A 25,576-nucleotide genomic window follows, 5' to 3' on the forward strand; every position below is an offset into this window, starting at 1 on the left:
AATAATGTTAATTAAACCATAGAGAAACGATAGCGTAAGTAGACATGGTATAGGGCGTTTATGTCGCAACTTTTACTGGTATCTCAAGCCGATAGTTCACGTAGTTCTTTCCCATGCAGCTGTGTGACGCTGGTAGTCTCTCAAATTGTGCCGTTCATACACTCTCACCCCAACAAAACAGTGAAAATTGACAATAATCGACAGTAATCGGCTTGAGATAACAGTAAAAGTTGCGACATAAACGCCCTATACCATGGTATATCTACTTACGCTATTGTTTCTCTATGATTAAACTTAGTAGGTAATTAATCATGGACTTTATTTTGTTTTCTCATATAGAGAGACTTTGTTTTTATATAATTATATAAAACGTTTTTGACATGTCACATACTTCTGAGCAATGCTCCATTATCTAGTGTTATTGTGATTCAATAAATTCTATGTTTCCTATTGTACTTTATCAGCTCCAATTTGCTTAATTAATGTAATTTCTAGTTTTCCAATTAACAAGGTTTTTTGTAATGTCTGATAGAAGCCTCTGTACCTCTCTCATTTGAAAACAATCAGTTTATGTGATAGGCCTATCGCTTATTAACATGTACTAGCAGGAAACCCGTGCTCCGCAAGGGTCTATTTCAAAACTTGACGTAATGAAATCTTTAATAATTGAAAATAGGCCTATAACCATCCTCTGTTAATTAAGCATTTATAATTATGCAAAATTTCAATAGTTCAAGTTAATCAGTCCAGTAATTCAGACGTGATTTGTCAAACATTACCCTCTCCCGTACGTAAATAAGCCAGTTCTTTCCTTTATTATAGTTGTATAGATCATGGGTGACAATAATAATTAATCATTAATTAATTTAATTGTCATATTCAACATCACCTATGATAGCAATAGATCATATTTCAATATTAATAATTTTGATTCATAACAATCATATACCTGGTACATTTTTCCATTTATTTCTTCAGGTTTTTGAGTGAGTTGAATTCTGTAGCTTCAAAATAGGATTCCATTAGAGACAACAAATTATATAATCATATTATCATCAAAATATTATGGAATGGACTTAGATTCACAGTTTAAACCTTTATTTTCGGTAGTTAAAATTGGTAGAAAATAATACAGAATGAATCCTGTATTTCAAAGTTGGCGCTGAATCACGATATCACAATAAGTGGCGCTACCGACGTCAAAGATTGCAACTAAATTTCAGACGCCAGACGAAAACAAATCATCTGATATTTTTGTTGTGTTCATTTTGCAAGAGCCGATGTTGTGTTTGTGAATTTTATTTATTCATCCTTTCAAAAATATTTATCCTATTCAATATTGATTTTGTTCTAAATGGGATTTAAAGAGATGAATAACAACTAAATACAAAGAGTTATTATTTGATACGTAAAACAGAATTTGTGCAAAATGTCATCATTACAAAAGGGAATGTTTACATCTAAATTACCACCACGGTCAATGCTTCAAGATAATGGAAGTAATTTAACAAAACGGTATGTATTTTTAGTACTTGGTTTAGAATTTATGGTGAGATGAAAAGTAATTTATATTTCATCATCAGTTGACTTGACACCCAGATAAACATGTTAGGTTATGAATAAAATGTTTTTGTTTTTGTTGTTATTATGTTTAATAATACCTACAATATTATACCCTATCTAAAACAATTTCAAATATAATGATCCTGTTTTTAGTAAGATTGATTGTAATTGAATCTAGAAATTCTAGAATTCTTAAAAATAATCCTATTACAAGTCAGGTCTAGGTTAAAGTTATAGTCCTACATAGTCTTGGCTATATGATGTTTGAGATCTTAATAATTGCTTTGATACAAATTCAAACTTGTACTTTCTAATCTTGATTGTTTGTTCTCTACAAAATGTATCAGACCACTTTTTAACCTAACGTTAGGTAGGCATAGGAGCTTCTCTTTGTCTCAGAAACAGAGTAACGGCCAGCAACAGTCACAGTTATAACATAGTTATTCAAAAGTATTCTTTGAGTATCTATAGTGAGGTCCACGTTATAATGGTAGTGTACGATTTGCAAATGTGAAAGAGTTAGGGGTTAGGTTTTATTTAGGTTATATTTAATAATGCTTTTTCAGGATAGGTTAGGTTTTTGCTTGAAAATTGCAATATGCTAGAAGGGGCTAGGGTCCAGGTAGAGTTATGTTTTTTGATGTTTCAAAGGTAAAAGGATAGGTTAGGGGGTTAGGATTTTGCTCTGAACCACATGTTTGTGAACATGTTCATGAAATGAACCACATTTTTGTGAACATGGTCATGAAATGAACCAAATGTTTATGTTTTGTTCTAAAGATGACGAACAAATCCAAAGTATTAAATGTGAATGGGTTAGAGGTTGGGTTTTATTCAGGTTATATTTAATAATGTGTTATTAGGATAGGTTAGGTTTTTGCTTTGAAATTGCAATATGCTAGAAGAGGCTAGGGTGCAGTTAGAGTCATGTTTTTTGATGTTTCAAATGTGAAAGGATAGGTTAGGGGGTTAGGATTTTGCTCTGAAATCTAAATTATTAAATGTGAAGGGGTTAGGGGTTAGTGGTTAGGTTGTTTTGGATTATATTTAATAATGTTCCATAAGGTTAGGTTAGGTTTTTGCTTTAAAATTGCAATATGATAGAAAGGGCTAGGGTCCAGGTAGAACTATGCTTTTTGATATATTTTCAAAAGTGGAAAGATAGGTTAGGATTTTGCTTTGAAATTGCAATATGCTGGAAGGGATTAGAGGTTTTTCAAATAGTTATGTTTATTGATGTTTTAAATGAAAAAGGGGAGGTTAAGGGTTTGGTTTTTGTTTTGAAATGACAATATGCTGACTTAGTTATAGTGTTTTTTAACATCAGTTAAATAACAACTGTTATATTTTATTAATTATATTTTTCAAAAGTACTCTTTCTTTTATTAAATAAAATAATAATATATCGATTATTATATTGAAGTAAATGATAAATCATCATTGGAAAATAATATTTTCATCAAATAGAATGACGATTGGCTCCAGTTACAGTGCTCGGTAACCATCATCACAAAGAACGTTACATTCAAAGAACTGACTGAATGGAACGGGAAAAAACCGTTGCTAACGCAAGCGCGATACGGTGCTGTCTGAGACAGAGAGAGGTTTGTGGTAGGCATAGGGTAGAATCTTTCTAGATAGGTAGGACAACCTATTGAAAGATCTAAACGAACCTTAAACCAAATAAATTCCTTTGTACTCAGTAATATAATTTATGTGAACTAATCTTCAACCTATTTTTGTAAAATTCAAAAGACAATATATTACCTCTATCGCTCTATCTATAGACCTACTATTAAAAACTGAATCCAATTTTTTATGTTTTTACATACACTGAAACGAAATCCAGAATGTCCTCCAACTTCAGAAATTTTCCCAATTTCTCGCCAACCTTTGCCGGCCCGGTGTCATGTGGGTCAAAATAACATGGTTTTAGATGTGACAGCTTTTACTCTTACCAAAGATAGCGACCTCAGATATCGTTTTGTTAGAAGCATCGCTCTCACTCTTGCAGGCCGACATTGCTCAGTTTTGAACATGTTTTTTTCATTTAGAGGTGCAGGTTTTTACTGATCTGTGAGTGGGTAATGTGACGGATTATGATGAGGAATGAGTGTTCCAGTAGCAAGTTTCAAGGAACAAGGCTAATGCCGCATCAATATTCTCACCAAGTGCGTACAAATGACGACGCGCGCGAGAGTGTGGATGACTGCTTTGCCAGCGTTCGCCTTCAATTACCTTTGCTCCGATTTCTATCGAGACGATGCGAGCAAAGGCGAGTGGCCAACCACAAATTGTCACATTGCAGTATGGATGGCAGACCAACATGGCGAAGCACATGCAATGTTTCAAGATAATGGAAGTAATTCAACTGAATGGTATTTATTTTTAGTATTTGGCTTAGAATTTATGGAGAGATTAAAATAGTAGTGGTCAAATAATGGCCAGCGACTTGACGAGAGTGTGGACTAGGCATAATACTAGTTAAGGCCCTGCTGTGTGCTAAGATTACAGAAATCGTGTCGGTGAAAAATCAGTGGTGTGTAAACGGCCATTTGAAGTAAATTATGGATGTAGTGTCGGCGAGAAATCGGTGTATCTAAAAACGATCATTCAAGCTGCCCCAGTTTTGACTCTATTATACTTTTATTCAGTAGGCTACATAAGCTTAGAAAATACAAGTATAATATTAAAATAAATGTTCCAAATCTATTATAAAATCATATGAAATGTCACATGTTTATTATTTTCAAATTCATTGCATTCAATTTGGAATGTAATTAGTTATTTTTCTGTGAGTTTAGAAGCCGTGGTCCACCTACGGATTTTACACCGACAACTTGGGACCAGTACTTCAGCGAGCGCAGCGACGTCAAAGTGGGCGACAACCAATTTCGTCTCTACAAAGTGGGCAGCTCGGGACCACTCTTGCTTCTGCTGCACGGGGGAGGCTGCTCGGCACTCAGCTGGGCTCTCTTTGCTGTAAGCTGTCAACTTACTATCATTCACATCTCAGATTATTAAAATTCATCATACATAAGGTTATAAAATGAACTTATCAAAGTTCCATTGTTGTTACAGGTATCTTCGCATTTTGCCACGCTATGCTGTCTTATCTCGTAATGTTAAATCTAAGCTGTCCCGTTCATATCAGCGTAGCGTAGCTTTCAATATTGTGAGATTGGACGGCTACGTCTCTCGAAGACTTATTTCAGCGTAGCGTAGCTATGTGTGAAGAGACCCTTAAACATTTCAATTGAATCCAAGTGTGAAAAAGCTTCATTTATATTAAATGTGAATTTGTATTTATCCATATGTAGTCTATTAATATCCCATCGATCACAACTGCCTAAACTCAGTTGTTGTTAAGTCATGTCTATAGTGAGTTCCAAACTCCTAACTCCGCCTAATAAAGATTTTTCCATTTAATTTCATACTCTGACACCAGACCCAGTCAGTTCACTCGCAATTTTTTATGGATTATCATGAGGATTACATGAATTAGCAGAATAGATATTTTTTAATAAGACAGGTAGTATTTGAAAGAAAATATTTGAAACCTTGGACGAATGTAGAGTGAATAATCTTCAATTTTCAGTAATGATTTTGAAAAACAATATTTCAGTAAAATTCACTTGATTTTCGTGTCACGATCCAAGATTGACAGAATCAGAATAATATGTAATGATTGGTATCGAAATTTATTCTTCTTTCCAATCTTCTGGTTATTTAACGAGCTCTGATCGGTTCATTGAATATAATTGTTCGGTCAAATAATAATCGATTTGTGTTTCTCTTGGTGTACAGAAAATAATTGTGGAGCTGGCTGAGTGCCAAGTGGTTGCTATGGATCTACGAGGTCATGGAGACTCGATCACCACTGATGATGAAGATCTGTCAATTGAAACGATGACCAAGTGAGTACCATAATCAAAAGCAGTTCTAAATATACTCTAAAAATTAGAAGACATCACAGTCCTGCAGAATAGGTAGTTAATTTTAATATATTAATCAATTTTTATAATTAATCTAATAATTTACCGTTATGGTTCAATTCTAATTATCATTTTCATCTCTGACCCTCTCATGGTCTGTCAACATCTCTGTTTACATATTATAAATTCAAATAGTGATGTAAAATTCCCGGGAATTTAAGATCGAGGAAATATTCCCAGGGAATTTGAGGGAAATATTCCCAAAAATCATAAATTCCCGGGAATTTATGGGAACTTAAGGAAATTTATGATTTCTTTCATAAAAAATGACCGAAAAAGACGTTTTTGTTACACATGGTCTCAATCACCTGTTATACAACAGATTTATGTAAGAAATATAAGGATGAATAACTTATAAATTGTAGTAAGTTCAAAGAAAACAGTAATTCGAAGCTCATAGACTGATCATAGACTGAAAGGAGGAATGAACACTCAATAAATCATTCAATTGCACCACTATTATTATGCTACTCTCATGTCTTACAGGTTGAATAAGATTTTTTTACTTACTAATAAATGCCTGTAAATCAGGTAAACAAAGTAAACAAAGTATTGAGTGTAATTTAACTTTTATTGCATGATTTTATTCAATTTCTCCGCACAAAAATAATTGTTGACCCTCTAAATAAAGATTAGAGTAGAATATTAATTCAAAAATTGGAAATTATAAAATACAGCAAAATAGGCTAAACTAAAAAACAAGGAGCATACTCCAGTTTAATTCAATATTAAAAAGAAAATAATTCCACATCTCACAACCTTTCAAGAGTCATTGAGGCTCACTTAACTTGTAATGAGATACTAGTCCAGGCAACAAATGCTCAAAAAGATGTAGAGGGAAAAGTTTGGAACCCAATTTTTGACCTCGCAGTCCTTTTAAGGATAGTGAGGGGGTAATAATATAAAAAGTTCACACTCAACACTAAAACTGCTATAAAAATTGATAGAAAGCATAAAATGATGAAATAATACATTAAATTGAAGAGAATTGAATGCTCTACAACTCACTGTCTTTTGAATACTCCTATAGTCCAGTCAATGAAATATTATAGAGGAAAAATTTTGGAACACAATTTTTGACCTCGTAGCTCTTTTATGGATAGTAAGGGAGTAATCATATTAAAAGTCTTCACTCCTACCCCCTGTGTAAAAAAAATATTTTTTTCGATGCATTCTTGTTGACTATTGAGCTCTGAAAGTGCAAAGAGTTGGAAGAATAACTGTCTTTTCAAAGATTTTACACTTTTAAAAGTGAATATCTCAAAAACTAAAGTAGATATCACAAAACTGTACTGTACAAAACTTGTAGGAAATTTACCTAGCTTCATTTTTACTCAGTTAGCCATGTCGCTGAAATGCATTGTTTCCCAGTTACATGCGTCAGCCAGAATTGAAAAAATACAACTTTTAAACTGTACATGCGTGACCTCAAGGAGTAGGGATGAGGACTTTAATATGTTCACCTTCTAACTAGTTCAAACAAAGTTGCGAAGTCAAATATTGTGTTCCAAACATTCCCTCCCAATTTCCCTGACAATTGATCTATTGTTGTTAAACTGAAGATTTCACACTCAACACTATAACGGCTGCAACAATCTTTGGGAGATGCGTAAAATAATGAGACCATAGATGAAATTGAGAGAATATAATGCTCTATGAGCCCATGATTAGCACGGATTTATTTTTTCAATGAATCGTTAAAAAGTTATAAGGCCAAAAATATGAAAAAAATCGGAGCCGGAAGGGTTTTTCTACAAAATGTGATACCTTAGAGAGCTTATAACTAGAAACTATGAGAGATATGGAAAAATGTTAGAAATTAAACTTGTAGGATAGTTTTTGAGCTTTAATATTATGATTGTGTTCGACAAAAATTTCCGAAAGGCGCATATTGTTCGAGATATGCAAAAAACATAATATGGCACTTTAAAACCATCCCCACCACCTTATCACAGGGGGTAGGAGTGAGGACTTGTGTTATGTTCACCCCCTTACTACCCTTAAAAGAGCTACGGGGTCAAAAATTGTGTTCCAAAATTTCCCCTCTATAATCTTACATTGACTGGACTATACGAGTAGAATGAATATCGAATAGAATATCGAATGTCGAATATCGAGTAGTAGAATATCGAATAGAATGATGATTTATTGATTATATTGATGTAAAATATGAGTGGGATTAATCAATTTCAATTATTTTAAGAACAATTTTATAAATTCCCTTAAATTCCCAAAATTTCTTTGCCTCGGAAATATTCCCGGAAATATTGCCAAATCATAAGTTCCTTCCCACTGGGAATATTCCCGATCCACATCACTAAACTCAAATAAATATTGAATAAATAGTTGATTCAAAGTTTTAAGTAGGCTTATAAGAAAAACATACCTAATTAAAAACAAATTCCTAACAACAGAAATTAATTGAAAACAGAGCATAGGCATGATGATATCATCTATTGATAATATGATTGTATTAGCAGCCTTTGTATTTTGTATTAGCAAGCGTTGTATAAGTTTTTAATCAATATATTAATTTGTACACCTAGTAAATATTATGAAATACTCGTAGCCACAGTTATCTGTAATGAAATGCCTTGTCCAAGGAGTTTCCAGGTAATAAATGCAATGCTGGAATAGTGAGCACTCCATATCTTTTCAACGAATTTTTACACGACTCCTATGGCTTCATATCATTTCATGATTTAATAATTGATCTTTCATCTTTACATTTTCATATATTTCTATCTCTTTCTCTTTAAATCTTTTTTATTCTATATTCATAAATAAGATCAAATATCCCTGTAGTTCATAATATTTCTTCATACAGTTTGAATAATATTTCTTTATTTGGCCTACAAACGATTTGGCCACGGTGCAGAATTTTGAAGGGGCACAGAGCTATCTGCTTTGTCTAATTACATTCAAGGATAGCAAACCAATGTTAATCAGTGAGTGGCTTGGAATCTCACTAGCTTATATGTTTTAACGCGATGCTGGTTATCACCTAGCGCTCGAACACTATAGTTACTGTATTCTGTACAATTTAATTGATTTAATATCGGGGACCGAGCTTTGCTCGAGTACAAAAGCATGAACTATGTATTACGAAAGAAGAAATTATAGTAACATTCATACAGAAATGTTCTATCTAATAACAGTAAATTGAGATTAATTCCCAGAGGAATGCAAAACTTTCCCTCTAAAGGCCCAGTTGCACAAAAGCCGGTTAAATTTTAATCCCAATTAACTTCACGTGAACCAAATCAGAGAAGACCATTTCAAAAGATGGATCTACTGGAATTAATCAGGATTGAAAATAACCCGGCTTTTTCGCAACCGGCACTAAGTTCCTGATTGAATGATTACAAAAGTTCAACAGCTGAGTCATAATTTTGACACAGTCCCACACACATGAACTCGCTCACTCACTTCCATCACCAACAGACGACGAAATAATTATTATCAGCTGTTTTTCCAAGGATGAATAATAATTTCAATGTCCTTCAGCTAGTTTTCCCAGGGATGAGACCTAGTGCAATCGAATCTTTATATTATAAACCTACTATGTTCTATATTATAAACCTACTATGAGAACCGTTTTCGAGATCCGGTGAAATACAAACATATAGACATCTAAACATCCAAACATATAAACAGAAGTTGCTCGTTTAATAGTATAGGATATCTTTCCATAACGAATGAATGAATATTTTAATTTGTTTTTAGAGACGTGGTGGACGTAGTGCTAGCGGCTTTCCCAGACGTGAGCTCCATGGTGGTGATGGGTCACAGCATGGGAGGGGCGGTGGCAGTTCACGTGGCGCATGCGCAGAAACTGCAGCAGGCAATGGTGGGGGTAGTGGTGATCGATGTGGTGGAGGGGACAGCCGTCTCCGCCCTGGCCAGCATGCAGTGCTTCCTCCGCTCGCGGCCGCAGGCGTTTCAGTCGCTCAGTGATGCTGTGCGCTGGAGGTACATTCTCAACAAATCAATCAATCAATCAAAAATCTTCTTTATTCCCCAAATATGCTAAGTACAAATATACAATGATGAATAAAAACTGAAGACAAAATACAAATAGTGAAGTACGTGAATTAGGTTTTAATGTTATATTGTGTTAGGTTAATGTGTCTATATTGTGCGAAATGATTCACTAATAACCGGTTAATAATTGCGTTTACGGCCAAAAGCAATCATATAGATTTTGGAATTGTAATTAATTGAATAGGTGCATTCAGCAATTCTTTCTATGAAGAGATGAAATTAGATACCGAAGCCCATATTTTGAAAAACTTTCGTTTCATTCCAAATCGCTACATACATTGCTAAGACGAGGGGAACGTCGTTAATAAGTTCTTATTTCTTAACAGTCTTTACAGGGAATTGACTCAATTAATACACCGTGGACAGGAAATAGTCTTTCAGAGTAATTTTAAAAGTACTGGTTTTTCTATTTTCTCAACTCTGCCAACTGTGAAGATGAATCGCATGTTTCTTTTCAACATGAAATACTTTGAAAATTGAAGTTTTATTTGCATTTATAATGTATGGTATTCTGTGTATCACTATGCTTTCCTGTATTCACATGCTATTTTCTAATAAGGATTCAACAATTTCCATAATCATGTAGGCTATATTGTTTCTTATGTTTTTTAATTATATATATTTGATGTAAGATGAACAAATTACTGATTGTTAGTTTACAGAGTGGCCAGTTGAAGAATGCAGAATCGGCGAAAGTTTCAATGCCTGGACAAATTAAAAAGTGAGTTTCTACTGTTTTTAATTTATTTACTTATTCATTTGTTCATATATTGATTCACTTACTTACTTACACTCACTTACTTACTACACCTTGCGGTGTGGAGTTTACGAGAGATTTTCATCTATCACAATCCTGCACCAAACGGCCTATCACTCTTCAATCACCACCCCTAGCCTCCAAATTTCTCCGGAGGTCATCAGACAATCTTTTGATTCACAATTCTTCAAAATGATTGGGGAAGGACTAACAGACACAGCTCAAAACTGTTCCTCCCCCAAATTTTGATTTATATACTCGTACTAGTTCAGAAAGTAGGTTTTGTTTCTTTCACTAATCCAAAGTAAATTCTATTAATGCACACTAAATATCTGAGAACAATTCAAATAAACAATGAAAGTCATGCTGTATTTTGTAAAGAAATTTCACTTTCAATTTTTGAAGCTACCATTATTACTAGTTAAAACTAGATAATCTGGACTATGAACATCTAGAAAAAAATTTTTTTCATGTTACAATAAGAGTAGAAATCATTAAACATATGAGCTACTTTTTCATTTTATAAATAAAAGTTTGTCACACTATGTTATTCCTTAACAATAGGTCTATTACCTACATACAAGGTCGAGTAGATTTGATTTGGATAAAGGAAATTCTTCTTTTATCTTTTTTCATCTATTCCATTTTTCAATTTGACTTCCTGTTCATATGATGTCTTTAAAACTAACTTCAGATTGAAAATTCATAATTCTCTTCAAGATTTTCAAGTGAATCCTATTGAAGTGATAAAAAACTGAAATCTTGCATAATTTAACCAAATTCATGATGTGATGTTTTCGGTTATCGTTTTTTCAAGTTGCTCAATCTGATTAAAAAATGTTAGATCAATAAAACTTTAACTAATCATACTGCGTTCTGTTCCAGTTTAAAAACGAATAAAACTGGCGTCCAAGAATTGGACTGCTCCAAGGAGAAAGGTGTTGAACGCGAAGGTGAAGAAACCTTTTTGACAGCTGAAAAGGATACTATCTTGGAAGAGGAAGTTACTGAAGATGGCCCCCAAGTCCAGAAAAACTTCAAAGTGCCGGTTAGTACTTGAACAGAATTCTATTAATTTATTACTCACTAATATACAAGATTTTATAAGTATAGATTACTGTTGGCCTACTCTATCGACCTTCATTCTGAAAATGTTAATATTTATCATTATAGAAAATAATCTGTACCCTTTTAATATTTTAAAAATTATACGCGACTAGTTTCAACATTTATGTCATTCTTGTAATTTAAAATATATTACAAGGGTACCCTGGGTACTAGTTATTTTCTATAATATTGAACGTCTAAGTAGCCCTATTAGAATAATTTATTATTTGATATTCATATTTTTATTCGATCAAACACATTTTAATATTAGAAAGAAAAAACAGGCTGTAGCACAAAACTTCATCTTTTTCAAAATTTAGTTCCCTAACATTGTCCAAAAAGGGTTACCAATATGATATTCACATTAAAAATGTTCACTTCTTCAAGACAGGGCCGGTTTCCGAGCTCGGGATTTAGCTAAGTTGTAGACTTTAAACAGCTGGAGGCAGAAAATTGGCTTTCCAAAACCAATAGTAGTAGTAGTTTTTATGATAATCTTTATTTTCACATTTCTGTAATATTGGAAACGGGGTTTCCTTGACAAAACGGGTTTCCTTACATTCCTAAATTATTCAAAACATCTGAAACGTTACACTATGTTCTCTATATTTTATTTTCTAGTTTTTCGAAATGTAATTTAAACGTGGACTTCGACTACGCCCCGTCTCGGAATGCCTATTCTCTGACTCCAGCTGTTTAAAGTCTACAACTTAGCTAAATCCCGAGCTCGGAAACCAGCCCTAAAAACATATGTAGGCCTACATTTTACTTTCCTTGCCCTATTACCATAGGTAAGGAAAGTATTGCTTTTCGAAAAAAATTAAGGTACCCCAATTTCTAAATTTCTATACGTTTCAAGGTCCCCTGAGTCCAAAAAAAGTGGTTTTTGGGTATTGGTCTGTATGTGTGTGTGTATATGAGTGTATGTGCGTCTGTGTACACGATATCTCATCTCCCAATTAACGGAATGACTTGAAATTTGGAACGTAAGGTCCTCACAATATAAGGATCCGACACGAACAATTTCGTTCAAATGAGATTCAAGATGGCGGCTAAAATGTTGTCTAAAACAGGTTTTTTTCGCGATTTTCTCAAAAACGGCTCCAACGATTTTGATCAAATTCATACCTAAAATAGCCATTGATAAGCTCTATCAACTGCCACAAGTCCCATATCTGTAAAAATTTCAGGAGCTCCGCCCCATCTATGCAAAGTTTGATTCTAGATTCCCAATTATAAGGCTTCAGATACAATTTAATCAAAAAAATTCGAGTGGAAAAGATTGAGCATGAAAATCTTTACAATTAATGTTCAGTAACATTTTCACCTAAAATTCAAAATAAGCTCGAAATTCGAGAAAATGTGATTATCCAATTGCAAACTGTTGATTCTATTAAATCATTCACTATGAAGAGATAGCAGACCTCGTGGGTCTCCAGCGTTATTGTCCTGTCACCATCTGGCTTAGATTTTTGTTTATAAGTAGACTTGAGATGTGCGAGAACACTAGAGTCAGGTGATCAATTCTCATAACGACAAGGAAAATTGTGTGAGTGCGCCTCACCAGATTTTTATAATTGTTATTCATCATTATTCATGTTGAATGTATTTCTTACTCATTTCTCCCGTATCATCTCATTAATCTTGAATCCAAACATTGTATTTGCGGTTTGAGTCTTTACTCCGGCCTCCCATAGCAAAATAAAGGCAGCAATTCTATTATATTCTAATATTGTTTGTTTGAATTTCTGCAGACTTCAGCTAAAAATTACGGCTGGCGAGTGGAGCTGCGCCGATCGGAGCGATTCTGGCCCGGCTGGTTCGCCGGCCTATCAAAGCTCTTCCTTTCTGCGCATGCGCAAAAACTTCTATTGTTGGCCAATCTAGACCGGCTGGACACTGATCTCACTGTTGGACAAATGCAAGGTGGGAAATTGTTCCAACCAAATGAATTTTTCTGTGTATATTAAAGTGTAGGCTACAGAGTGACGAGTAGGATATCGTTCGTGAAACGTAAACGCAACATGGTTACACTGATCAAACTAGCTCACTTGGTATAAAACAGTTTGGACAGTTAAAAAACCTTACCTCTATCCATGTACTCGTACATATACCAGTACATGTCAGATACTAGCTTGGGGCCATATTCATCAACGATTTTCAAAGCTGTTAATTGATGTGTCATCAAACTTATCTAACTTCGACAAAGTTGTCGAGCAACCAATCAGTTCAATTCTAGCTGCAAACACAAAGATGTAACAATTATCACAAATATAATTTTGTATTTTTCCCAAATAAGATTTATGATATTTGACTACATCTTTGTGTTTTCATTATCAATCACCATATCATCTCATTATTGTCATCTCACCATGACATGTTCAAAGATGAAATTATCAATTTTATTTGGCTCTTATCGTGATGAAGCTGATCTATTTTTATGCTATAAAAATGTAAAGATTCTGTCCTTATTGACTAGCAAAAGCTTGGTACAACTGTTTTGTTTTTCACGAAGGTTGTATCTTGATTTTTTAGCAACGTGAGAGATGTTCATTCTCCAATACAAATTAATAATTGCAATTTATAGTTTTTTGAAGGTTATAGGTTTGAAGTAATGTCATAGATTGCAGATTGCAAATATGTTGTGCACTTGAACTCACACGGTCAACTTTTCTCTGAAATTTTATTAGAGCAATATTATAGTTTATAGCATTATACAACATTTTTATTCAATGTCTGCAATTTTGTAGGTAAATGCATTATCACACAATTCTCCTCTCAATTTATCCAATACTGTATCTGCAATTCAGTATTTGAAGGTATTATTATACTATTTTACTTTCAATTTATACAATGTCTTCAATTTTGAAGGTATATAGTCATAATTTCACAATTTTCTTTTCAATTTATTCAATAAATTCATTTAATTTCTAAGGTAAATTCGAAATGCACGCTTTCGAGACAGTGGCCGGTCGCGTGGGTCACTCAGTGCATGAGGACGTACCTGACAATGTGGCAAGGGTCGTTGCCACTTTCCTCACCAGGAATAAGTTTGCACAGTCGAAAGGCGACTTCCATGGGGTACGTTCATTCAAATACATTATATTTAATTAGTTGTGAAAAACTAATGACAATAATTGAAATCGCAATATTGTATCAATTTACATGCAGTTTGCGCCTAAACAAAGGAAATTTGTGGAGGTTTTATTTGTTTAATTGGTGCAGGTCAATGAAGTATCTGATAAACAATGTAACGTAACTTATTAATTATGAATTGAGCCAAAAATTCATTTTAAATGAGTGAGAATTGATGGTAGCCATATTTCATGAGGTTTTTTAACCAACTGCTTGGATTTGATTAATAGACGATAAGGTGACGGACAACTTTACAGACTGTGATAGAATATTCGTTATTATTAACCCTAAAGAGACACACTGGGGTTTTTCACACTCTGTTCTGCAGTTGACAATATCAAACAGATGGGAATTTTTTCCCAGTCTAAATTAGGTTTGAAGCATTGTCAACTGCTCTCCACCACTTCCAGTCAGTAATAGCATTCTACAAGGTCACCAGCTCATCTTTTTAGTTTGGGGTGTCTAATACCCCAGAGTGTCTTTTACGTAGGACTTTTATCAAAAACTTTTTTACAAAGATTTACTTGTATTGACCACTACGAATGTGGTATGGGATGATGGATCAGATTGGAATAAATGCTATGATTATCTACAACTTGAGGTTCAAAACAATAAAATGAAGATACGTGAGTTTTTGATGAAGTTGTCATTGGCAATGATCAAGCCATTCCTTCAAACCAGATTAGGAGCTCCAACACTCAGGCGGAACATACGTACTTCTAAAATTAGTATAAATATTGATAAGCAGTGCTTTACTTTCGATTTCTGTATGCACTAAGAAATATATGATTAAGAAATGATTAAGTATGGGCTATTAAGTACTTTTTTCTATATATTTTTCAAAGAAACAAGCAGAATTAAATTGGGGTGTTCAACACCCCAGTGTGTCTACTGTGTTAGCATAAAGTAAGTGTGTCTCTGTAGGGATTATTAACCTTTTGGGGTGCACTATATCGAGGTTTCACTGTTCCATGGGTTTGCTATTTGGGGCGTGGCTTAATAATATGCGCGATTTGAGTTACTTGAATTGACTGACTGGATTCTGTGTGGTATTGTTAGAAATGTATGCTTCCTATGAACTATCAATAAATGAATTATTAGAATATTCATTTTCAACCGGTTCCAATTCAATATTTTATCAAGCTACAACTCCAACTACAGTACTAAGTCACAGGAATAGTATTTTTCTCTAGATTGAACCATCAAGTTATGCATTATACAACTATACGAAATATTATGATAATAATGAAAGATTTTTATGTTACAGGCAAATGCCGTGCTGTTGAAAACTTCCTCGACTGTTGGCAAATTTCATGTAAATAATTTATTTTTGTTCTAATTAATTTTTAAATTTAAGAAATCACCATCAGGTTGTTCTTTGTATGTTTGAAAATATTTATTATATTAAACTAAGATATTGAATTTAGTTGAGGAAAAGTTGAGTATGATATAATGTTTAACGGTAATCTGAAGATATTTTTGTTTATTTAGATTTGAAGAAAAACTCAGGTTTCTTGAGAAACCTGTTCTTCTAGTTGTAAATTTGGTTACAAAGGAAAACTTTTATCTGCGTGAATGAATCAATGCATCTTCTATAAAAATCCAGTCTTTCGAAAAATAATAATGATATTATAAAAATCATAGTTTAAAGATATTATATTTTTCATCATCAGAGTAGATTTTCTGTAATATGGTACAAATATAGTAATGTAGCAAGGAATTTCCCGTTTGCTATTGTCAATCATATACATTATTATAATTTGAATCATTCTTATTTATTTTTGTATGTGTGTTGCAAGATTAAAGAATTTAATAGCATTTGGTTTGGTTCAATTATATTTTCCAGGATCTCGTAAACACAAGAAGTGTTAATGAATTTATGAAAAATGCGTTGATAATACGAGTATGAAAATTATTGGTGAAGATATTAGCGGCTAGTTCCAAGATTCTACTCACTGGTTTCTCCACTTAAAGAAAACCTGGTTATTTATAATAGATTATAAATTGGATCGAAACCTCAAGCCAATCCAAGAAATTGATGACTTCCTTTGAATAACTGGTAAGTGTTCTTGCACGAGACAATGATTAAGAAAATTATTTTACTCCAACTCAATGAAGACCAAATCTCGTTGCCATATTATGGTTTCATTTCCTTCCGTGATTATTTATAGAATACAGTACTTGCAAATTTCGAAAATATATGAATTCCTTGTTCTATTTTTTGATCAAAGAATGATAGGAACCATAGGAACTGAATATGATTACACATCTTCTTAAATGACACGTAACGTTAAGGTTCAGACGTTTAATTTGCACTACAGCAGTTGTCTGCCAAAATCATATAGTTCACTTGATTCAAGTTCTTGAAATTCAAAGGATGATAATAGATGCGTTACAGGTAGTTTACGGAGGTATCATTCGAATCTGCTGTGGTATCACTCAATTATCAAATCAAATTAGGACAAAACAAAACTGACCAATGGTCTTGTACAATCTAAAGCTTAACTTTATGTTACGTTCCAACTGTACTATTTTTAGTTCTTACACTACCGGTTTTTTTCCTTTATCAGAAATTCAATAAAGGTATTCATATTTTTTAAAAATTCAAAGTACTACTGTTTTCTAGAACAAAGCATGAAAGAAAATAGACCAATGAATTCTTAGCGTACCTTTGAAATTTTGATATGAATTTCAAGTACATAATAATTAAAGATGATGTTCTATATTTCACTCATTTTTTACATAAGTCAACAAAAATATCAGATACTTTTTATGGTACTGTATCGCGGAATCAAAACAATTCTCATTAAGATAAACCTATCCTAACCTTTTCATTTTGAAACTACTAATGATACTGTCTAAAAACGGATTGAAATTGGCTATTTCACATCGTTATCTTTACTACCATAGTAAAAACTCCTAATCATTATTATTATTATGACTTATGAATCTCCTCATATTCAAAAAGTAATAAACTTGTCTACAACTGTTTAAACGTTTAGTAAAACGCAGGATCATCAGGTGAAATTGCATCTAGACTTCCAATTACATGACAAATACCAATTTATTTTCTGTATTTTATGTTTTTAAAATAAAATCTAACAATTAAAGAGACTTAAAAAGGTATTTGTAAAAAAGGTATAAAATTTACATCGAAAGTGTACAATTGCACCAAACTCATTCGTTTACAACCAATTTATAAATTACAATTCTTCCGAAAAAATCGGTGCTGGTTGTGAATTTGAATATAAAAGTGTTTCCAGTGACCGGTGTTTGCAAGGAGAAATGCTGAAGTGTATTAACATCGTCAGGATAGAAAGGCGTTGAAATGATATCGAGCGAATTACTCGATTTCACTTCGAAAAAACAGTCTTTGCCCGCGAAACCTCCCTGGAATTGGATACTGAACGACGAAATCTTCCTCTCACCATCTTTGGATTGCAACTCCACCCACTGAGGACTTCCCTGTAACATTAAGTTATTGAATCCTATAAGACAACATAATTCTGTAAAATAAATATTCAAATAGTTGAAACACAAGTGGGTTCTACAACATTTTTATTAGCAGGCTTTCAAGAATATAGGCTAAGGCTGGCCAATAATGGTAGAACATGTATGATACTCAGTCGTCATACATTGTTGTTTTATCACAGCGAAACGCTACTAGCATATTTATTGAGGTTAGGTTTTTGTAACTCAGATTCCTATTGTTTATTTTTTCTTCGCTGCTCTGTTTGACATAAAATTATTTTTTCTATATCACACTCGTAATTTGTACGGTAATTTTCCGGTGGTTTATTAATTTATCATTAATATTGGGGGACCGAGCTTTGCTCTGGAGTGTGAAAGCATAGAAAATTTGTAACGAGAGATTGAATTTATAGGTTATATTTATTTATTCATTTACTCAGTCGTAAAATTATTTTTACAGTTATATGAGGAGGCACAACAGGCTTATGCCCAAAACTGTCCCTTTTCAAATTTATACTACAGTACAAATCAAAATCTAGGTTAAGCTACTATCACTCATTAAATCATCAATTTATTCACACTTCAAAAAACAAACACATCATCAATAACAAATAGATATACTATGAATTCGATTTAGAATGATATAACATGTTTGCTATAATATTTGTTAATATACTATGTACTATTCTACACTAACAGCATGTAGTTACTATTTTGGACTTTCTGAAGTAAACATGTTTTCTAAAAGAAGAGAAATAAACGGAAATAAGTTTTTCTTGCTGAATTTTTTTCTCGTGAGATCAGCTGAATGATCCCAAACATGCACTCGTTCACTCACTTCCATTACGGAATCGACAGACGACAAAGTTTCCAGCTGTTTTTCCAAGGACGTATTTATCCTTTCAATGTCCTTCAGCGAGTTGTCCCAGGGTTGAGACCTAGTGCAATCGAATTTTTATATCATAAATCTACTATGCTCCAAATTTCGTGAAAATGGTTAGAGCCGTTTTCGAGATCCGGTCACATACATAATATAAACATGAAAACATATAAATAGAAATTGCTCGTTTAATAGTGTAGGATTGGTTGTTCATTTTATATTAGAAGCCTCTTGCTGATGATGAACATGTGTATGTGCATGATAAACACGTCATGCATGTTCTCCCATTATTGGCCAGCCTTAAGTACACATGAGATACAATTTTATTCTGAAGGCTTCATCGATGTTGATTAAAAAATAAGACTATTGTGGAATTAAAAAACTTGAGCACGATACATCAGGGTCAATACTATCCTTGCAAGTAGATCTCAGTTCAAATAAAAAGTATTGATTGTTTTGCTAAATAAATAAGCAAATTGGATGGATATTGATAGAAATGGTTTTTTATTACAACCAAGAAACACACTAACGGCAAGTCGAAAACATGAGAACAGTTGCGATACATATTTTCGTCAAAGGGGGTCCTCTGGATATCAGTGCTATAAGTAACTTATTAGCTCGCCCCCTGTGGGTTGGGGGAGCTTTGAGTCGAACATCTTACTCAAGAATGTATGAAAACAAGAATTCACCCACAGTATCACTACTTGTCGTAGGAGGCGACTAAAAGGGACCCCAAGGCAACTCCAGAAGTTGCCTTGCCCTCAAACCAACGGGATCTTCCCCATCAGGGCAGTTTCGGAGGGGCAAAAATAAAACCCCAAGAGACCAGAGATGGGTGAAACCCCAGGAACAAATGTAGGTCAAGAGGTTGAGTCAAGGGTGGACAGGCACCCCAGAGGCAACTTGACCACCCTCTTCTTCAGCGGAAGGACCTTCAAAGAAGCCAGGAGTGGAACTCACGTAGGTCACAAGTTTGTGGGTGGAGAGGCCAAAACTCACCACTGATCAAAGAAGGGCGGCCATCCAGGCAAAACTTCTTGGGAGAGGTGAGGCTTTTGACCCTGCGAAGTTTCGGAGGGGCAAAAAGAAAAAAAACAGAGAGACCAGAGATGGGTGAAACTCTAGGCACATATGTGGGTCAAGAGGCTGAGACAAGGGTGGGCAGGAGCTCTACAGGCAACTTGGCCATCCCCTTCCACAGCGGAAGGACCTTCAAAGAAAACCAGGAGTGGAACTCACGTAGGTCACGAGAACTAATCAGTCTGAAGAGACTACCAAGCATATCACTCTGGATTGCGACAAGCAACCAGGTGATGAATGGGATGTTAGCATAAGGAAAAACTCCTGGTTCTTGTAAAGGACACATGTGTATTGGTTTGCCCAACTTACATACTACTTGGGAACACAATAAGCTTCGGTTGACGTGTGGGGTTCTTTGAACCTTTGGATCCTTGAATCCGTCCCTTTGAAAATAATAATAACTTATTAGCTCAGTGGACAACATTTTAACTACCATCTGCTTACATTCTCGCATGTAAGTGAATGGTAAATTCACTGCAAATTAATTATTTGAAAATATATCAGGTAGTATATTTCTTTTTATATTGAAAAACTTTTCTATGTTCTTAGGAAATATTCTAATACTATACCTGATCGGAACTCCAGCATGTTTCCTCATTGACATCAAACATAAATCTTGATCCATACATTTTTAATGCACGGTTCTGTACAGAACTAACTCTGAAATATATAAAAAAGAGTGATATGCATATAACAATGGTAAACGTATTCTAATTGAATGTGACTGAAGCGAACAGTTTGCTTAGATAAGTGTCAAATCAGCTTACATTTGCACTCTTTAAAAAAATCATTTTCTGGTGAATAATATTTGTAAAATAAATGCTAATATTATAGGTAGGTTTACGTTAATGGCAGTGAAGAAAGTTAGAAGAACAGCGTTGCGATTCTTTGTCTTGCCAGTGTCTTCTATAGGATAGCTGATACCTTAACTAAAAATTATTGTTTAAAATAATCAATAATATTTTATTCGTCTAGAAGATTATTCTTTAATTATTAGTAATTAAATTTTTATAATAGTGATTAAATTTGTATATTGTTGAAAAACGATCTGGCAACGTTGCGGAACCAGAAAGGATAGTGCTATCCGTTTTGTCGAATGTTAGACAAGGTTAGCAACACCCTCATAATTACTCAAATACTGTCATTATAACGTAGACTTTACTTTTGTCAATGTAAATTTGCTAATGGAAATTACCCATCTTATTAGGCTAGTCATTTACAATAAATTATTAGTAAGAGGAGACATAAAATTCTGCATTAAAAAACCAGTTTATCCAAATAATACTAGGAAATATGAAAAGTTATTCAAAACTGTAAATAATTATTGAAATTATATTCAAATAAGCTATCTACTCAATTTTAAATCTGACCACAAAAGATATAACAAACATGGCGTCCTACTATCACGCAAGCAGTGGTAGAAAGTGAAACTACGATCCTATAAATGAGTTCTTATAAGGTTATGTTGTAATTGTCATTGTTTGAATTAATAATATTATTATTCACACTTGTTTAATGCATTAAATAACAGTAAAAACGTTTTTTATTAAACTGGTTTCAACTTGATTTGGATTGGTTATATCGTAGTTCGATGGATAATATTTTATCAGTGTATAAGTCATGGTAACCAGAACTATTTTATTGGGCTATGCAGGACGTTCCAGTAAGTAGAAAACTCAATGGTATTCAGCTGAATTATGAATTTACATATTAAATTATGACAATCTTTCTGATAAACAATCAGCTACATACCTGCACTTGAAGTTTTCCATGATTTAATCCTTCAAATACACCGGCCACTCAACTTGATTAAATTTGATACACAACAACTTCACTTTTGATCGATTGATTAGCATAAAGATATTGATAAGTGATATGACAATAACATTTCGATTTAATAATAATTATCTTGACTTTGGTTATACTTATTCAAAAGAAGTATTACTTGATTGTTTTTTCCTTTTTGGTATCGCCACAAGACTTTTTGGTTATGGTTTCTAAACTTTCCCAGATAACAAATTGGTGATTCACACTCATCCCGTTTTCATTTCTCTATGGAGTCTATGCCAGTATGTTGCAACGTTAGTAGACAGAAGGTTGATCACTCACAGGTGTAAGATTCGAAGTGGAGGGGGGAACGCCAGCGTGACGTCACGTGTAGTAAAAATGTGAATGTGATGGAGTAACCAGTAACCACACTGAGCATACAGTTTATTCACTGTATCTTCAAATAAATCGTCGTTTATTGCCCTCAAGATTGACCTAGAACTTGAAAATGTTCCATACTTATAGCGAATGAATCACCGATTCTAATGATGTTGTTAAATATTCCAAGTTCGTTCAACTTGTATGAATAAAATGAAGTTGAAAGTTTTTCAAGAATCTAAAAACGTGACACGAAAAAGTTAATAAGCTGGAAAAGCGTTAGTAGACAACGTTATACTATTATAATTTCAGATTAACGCATGAAAAATATTAAAAAATTAATGCATTGCAATAAACCGATAAACCGATCCCGATAAATCCGATAAATTTCGTTCATATAAATAATGAACTGAACACATGCTGGTATTGAGCACATAATCTACGAGAATCAAAATATCTCATCCCCGAAATTCACAAGCTGATGTATAGCCAAACTACAAAATATAAACACGACCTAGAAGATGAAGAAGCCTTGAGGGTTTGAAAAGGAAAGTTAGGAGGTGGGGTTTTTGCTTTTATATGGAAAAATGCTTGTATTATTTAAATGTTTTGATAATTATTGTAAGGCAGAAACAGAAAGCTTGCATGTCAGAAAATGTTTGTGTTATATAATTTGACTATACATCACCGTATGATTTTCAAGAATGCGATATTTTGCCTACTCTGTACTACAGCCTACGTCACGGCTGCAGTTCCCCCACTCCAATTGCATTTCAACTAAAATACTATAGATGAGTGACCAACCTTCTGTCTACTAACTTTGAGTATGTTGGGCACTCTTTTTGTCATCCTGTCAGGAAAATAGTGAAGTCGACATGATTGTGACCTCAAATTTATTAGGAATTAATCTGCGCATGCTCAGTTTTAAATGCAGGAGTGCCACGCATAACTCTCAACTAAATTAGTATAAACATTTTTATAAATGTCTGACCTTTTTTAAAAAATACCTTTTGAAATTTGTTTTTTTTTTTTGTAAATTATCCAAGTTCTTATTCCCGATTTTTTCAAAAATCACTTTTCATTAAAACAATAAGCCCCTCCAATTTAGAATTAGCGGCAAATTTAAACTCCAGAGAAACTTGGTTTATCACTAAAGCAAGCAACAGCAGGCGGGGGAAAATTCACACACAATCCACAGATGTCTGAATGTTGAAACGCACATCGCACACAGACATACAATGATAATAATTATGCCTGCTCACGTCTGCATTCAGACGTTTGATTTTTTCTCTGTCTGTCTGCTGTTGTGTGCGGGGAGCTCAACTTATCTTATCAGCTTATCAGCGTGTCTAATAATCGCTTCTAATTCACTAACCTGTCGCAGTTATTATGTGATTGAAATTTTTATCTTCAAATTATATGTTTTTTCAGGTGAATGCCCTTTACAAGAATAATGAAAACAGTACTGCAATCAAATGAAATATGGCACTCCGACAATTTTATACTGGGATAAGACGTCTCAAGGATAATCACAAACTGTTCAATACATATGGAAGAAAGATAGTACAGTGCTATTCATTCGACAGTCGACATGTCAGGTTCAAAGATACATTCAACTATAAAATTCTACAGTTTTTCGAAAGTAGTACAAATTACAAAACTCATGTTCTTTCCGGTAACGTCCAGCAGACTTTGAACGACGAACTCCTCAGGAAAATTTTAGACAATGAAACTGAATTAAATCAGTTGTCCCTATCAGAGCTCCTTGATGGAATTGTTATGGCAAGTAGTAGGTATAATTATGAAGTCGACCTAGATCTAGTGAGAAAATTTGATGATGAATGCTTCAGAAGATTGAAAGTTGGACTGAGTTTGGAAGACACTTTGAAAGTTTTGGATGCATTGATGAGGCTATCGAATGAGATTCCTCAAATGAGAGCGTTTTATCTATGTCTACAATTATTCAATGAAAAATTGGAGAGTGGTGAAAATATAGACATCCAGAATTTTGTGCAAGTATTGTTCTTTGTTAGTTTAATCAGGGATGAACAGCCTGTAAGACAATTTTTCTCGATTGCAATGAAAAAATTGTACAGACATTCCGACCTTTTATATAAATTAAACCCGTTTGAATTGGCAATATTTTGTAACTCTGTTTATAAAACTGGTACAAAGTTGAGGAATGAGTTATTACTTAAAAAACTTGTAAATTGTATCAACAAAAACTTGGATTATCTGTTTTCACAGCCCTACCTGTTCACAAGTGTAATCAAACCTCTTCAACATGCAAATTACAATCATTATAAGTTCCTAGACAGATTGTCCAACCTGTTACTTGATAATAAGTTGCGTATGGATGATAAGGACCTGATTGCCAGTGTCTATCTATTAAAGCTGTATGCGAACGCTCTGTATAAAGATGAGATAACGATACTGTTTCTAGCCGATAAAGTTTTAAAAAGTTTACAAAACTCGTATCAGAACAATGATACAGTCCGGATAAAAGATATTTCTGTCATTTTGAAAGCATTCTGTCATTTTGGATTTGATTCGTTGAAAGAGCGGGTTGTCGGACAGTTGATTCCTATAATTGATGTATTGTTCGAGACCGAAGTACACAATAAGCGACTCAAGTATTCAATTGAAATCCTGTTGTGGCTAAATGTGATTGGAATTCGCCCAAAAGGAATCATGGAAAATTTTATCTGTCGGGAAAATTTGGAAAAAGGGAAAAGAGGTAAGATTTTCTTTAAATGTTCATGTATTTCTTGATGTTTAAAATATCTTTTCTGTTTCAAAACTCTTAATGGATTTTAGTCCTGATACACCTCTTTTATTTTTTATGGAAGAAAAGAATTCTTATATAAGATTAGAAAATTAGAGTATCTTTTTAAGGTATTTTTTATGTTTTACATGTTTCAACTTGAAACTATTTTCAAGTGAATAAGTTGAAAAAGTGAACATTGAAGAATTATTATTCATTGTACGTAATTCTATTTTGAAAACAAAGATTGAAAATAATGGAAAAATCTACATGTAGTTTCAGCTGACAAATAACTTTGATTGTCAATTATTTCAATTTATATTCTCTTTTTAATTTCAGGCTTGTGGAGGGTTGTCTTTCAAGCCAATTTAGAACTATCATGAGAATTGTCTAATGTCCTTGGATATAGAAGTTTTTTTCAATTTTTTGTTACTCCACATAGGAAAGTCATGCTTAAGCCTAGTCCATGCCATTAAGATTGGCATGTAGGTGACGGGAGCGAGAAAACTTTTAATCCGTTGTTTAAAAGTCGATGAAATTGTCGCCGTCATGCGAATCTTAACAGTGCACAATGCTTTTGTTATCATAATTGTTCAATATTAATTTATGAATTTAAGGTTGATATTTCATCACCG

The 25,576-nt window shown here is 33.6% G+C and overlaps 3 protein-coding genes across 3 annotated transcripts in view; 2 read left to right on the forward strand and 1 right to left on the reverse strand.

The window, feature by feature from the left end:
• The first annotated feature begins 1,198 nt into the window (after nucleotides 1-1,198).
• LOC111056833 (protein phosphatase methylesterase 1) lies at nucleotides 1,199-16,419 on the forward strand. Its single transcript, XM_039432080.1, has 9 exons — nucleotides 1,199-1,515; nucleotides 4,368-4,545; nucleotides 5,371-5,480; nucleotides 9,285-9,530; nucleotides 10,258-10,323; nucleotides 11,245-11,407; nucleotides 13,221-13,392; nucleotides 14,402-14,547; nucleotides 15,870-16,419. Exons 1-9 carry the CDS (start codon nucleotides 1,430-1,432, stop codon nucleotides 15,885-15,887), a joined length of 1,185 nt encoding a protein of 394 aa, XP_039288014.1. The 5' UTR covers nucleotides 1,199-1,429; the 3' UTR covers nucleotides 15,888-16,419.
• Nucleotides 16,420-17,646: 1,227 nt separating this feature from the next.
• LOC111056835 (nuclear receptor 2C2-associated protein) lies at nucleotides 17,647-22,089 on the reverse strand. The gene is made up of 3 exons (XM_022344246.2): nucleotides 21,785-22,089; nucleotides 20,602-20,692; nucleotides 17,647-18,066 (listed from the first exon to the last, which is right to left on the reverse strand). The coding sequence occupies exons 1-3, from the start codon at nucleotides 21,802-21,804 to the stop codon at nucleotides 17,779-17,781; spliced, it is 399 nt and encodes a 132-aa protein (XP_022199938.1). The 5' UTR covers nucleotides 21,805-22,089; the 3' UTR covers nucleotides 17,647-17,778.
• Nucleotides 21,295-25,576, forward strand: part of LOC111056834 — a 36,504-nt gene continuing 32,222 nt past the window's right edge. The window contains exons 1-2 of the mRNA XM_022344245.2: nucleotides 21,295-21,695; nucleotides 23,609-24,914. Of these exons, the coding sequence (XP_022199937.2) occupies nucleotides 23,660-24,914 (1,255 nt within the window). The 5' untranslated portion in view covers nucleotides 21,295-21,695; nucleotides 23,609-23,659. The remainder of the gene's footprint in view (nucleotides 21,696-23,608; nucleotides 24,915-25,576) is intronic.

Source organism: Nilaparvata lugens, chromosome 7 (assembly GCF_014356525.2).
Source record: "Nilaparvata lugens isolate BPH chromosome 7, ASM1435652v1, whole genome shotgun sequence".
NCBI classification, from domain to species: Eukaryota; Metazoa; Arthropoda; class Insecta; order Hemiptera; family Delphacidae; genus Nilaparvata; species Nilaparvata lugens.

Coding starts and splice junctions, on each gene's coding strand:
- LOC111056835 (XM_022344246.2), bottom strand. CDS start 21,804: ATGGAAAACTTCAAGTGCAG. Junction 20,693..21,784: donor ATGGAAAACTTCAAGTGCAG/GTATGTAGCTGA, acceptor TATATATTTCAG/AGTTAGTTCTGTACAGAACC. Junction 18,067..20,601: donor CATGCTGGAGTTCCGATCAG/GTATAGTATTAG, acceptor TTAATGTTACAG/GGAAGTCCTCAGTGGGTGGA.
- LOC111056833 (XM_039432080.1), top strand. CDS start 1,430: ATGTCATCATTACAAAAGGGAATGTTTACATCTAAATTACCACCACGG. Junction 1,516..4,367: donor GGAAGTAATTTAACAAAACG/GTATGTATTTTT, acceptor CTGTGAGTTTAG/AAGCCGTGGTCCACCTACGG. Junction 4,546..5,370: donor TCAGCTGGGCTCTCTTTGCT/GTAAGCTGTCAA, acceptor CTTGGTGTACAG/AAAATAATTGTGGAGCTGGC.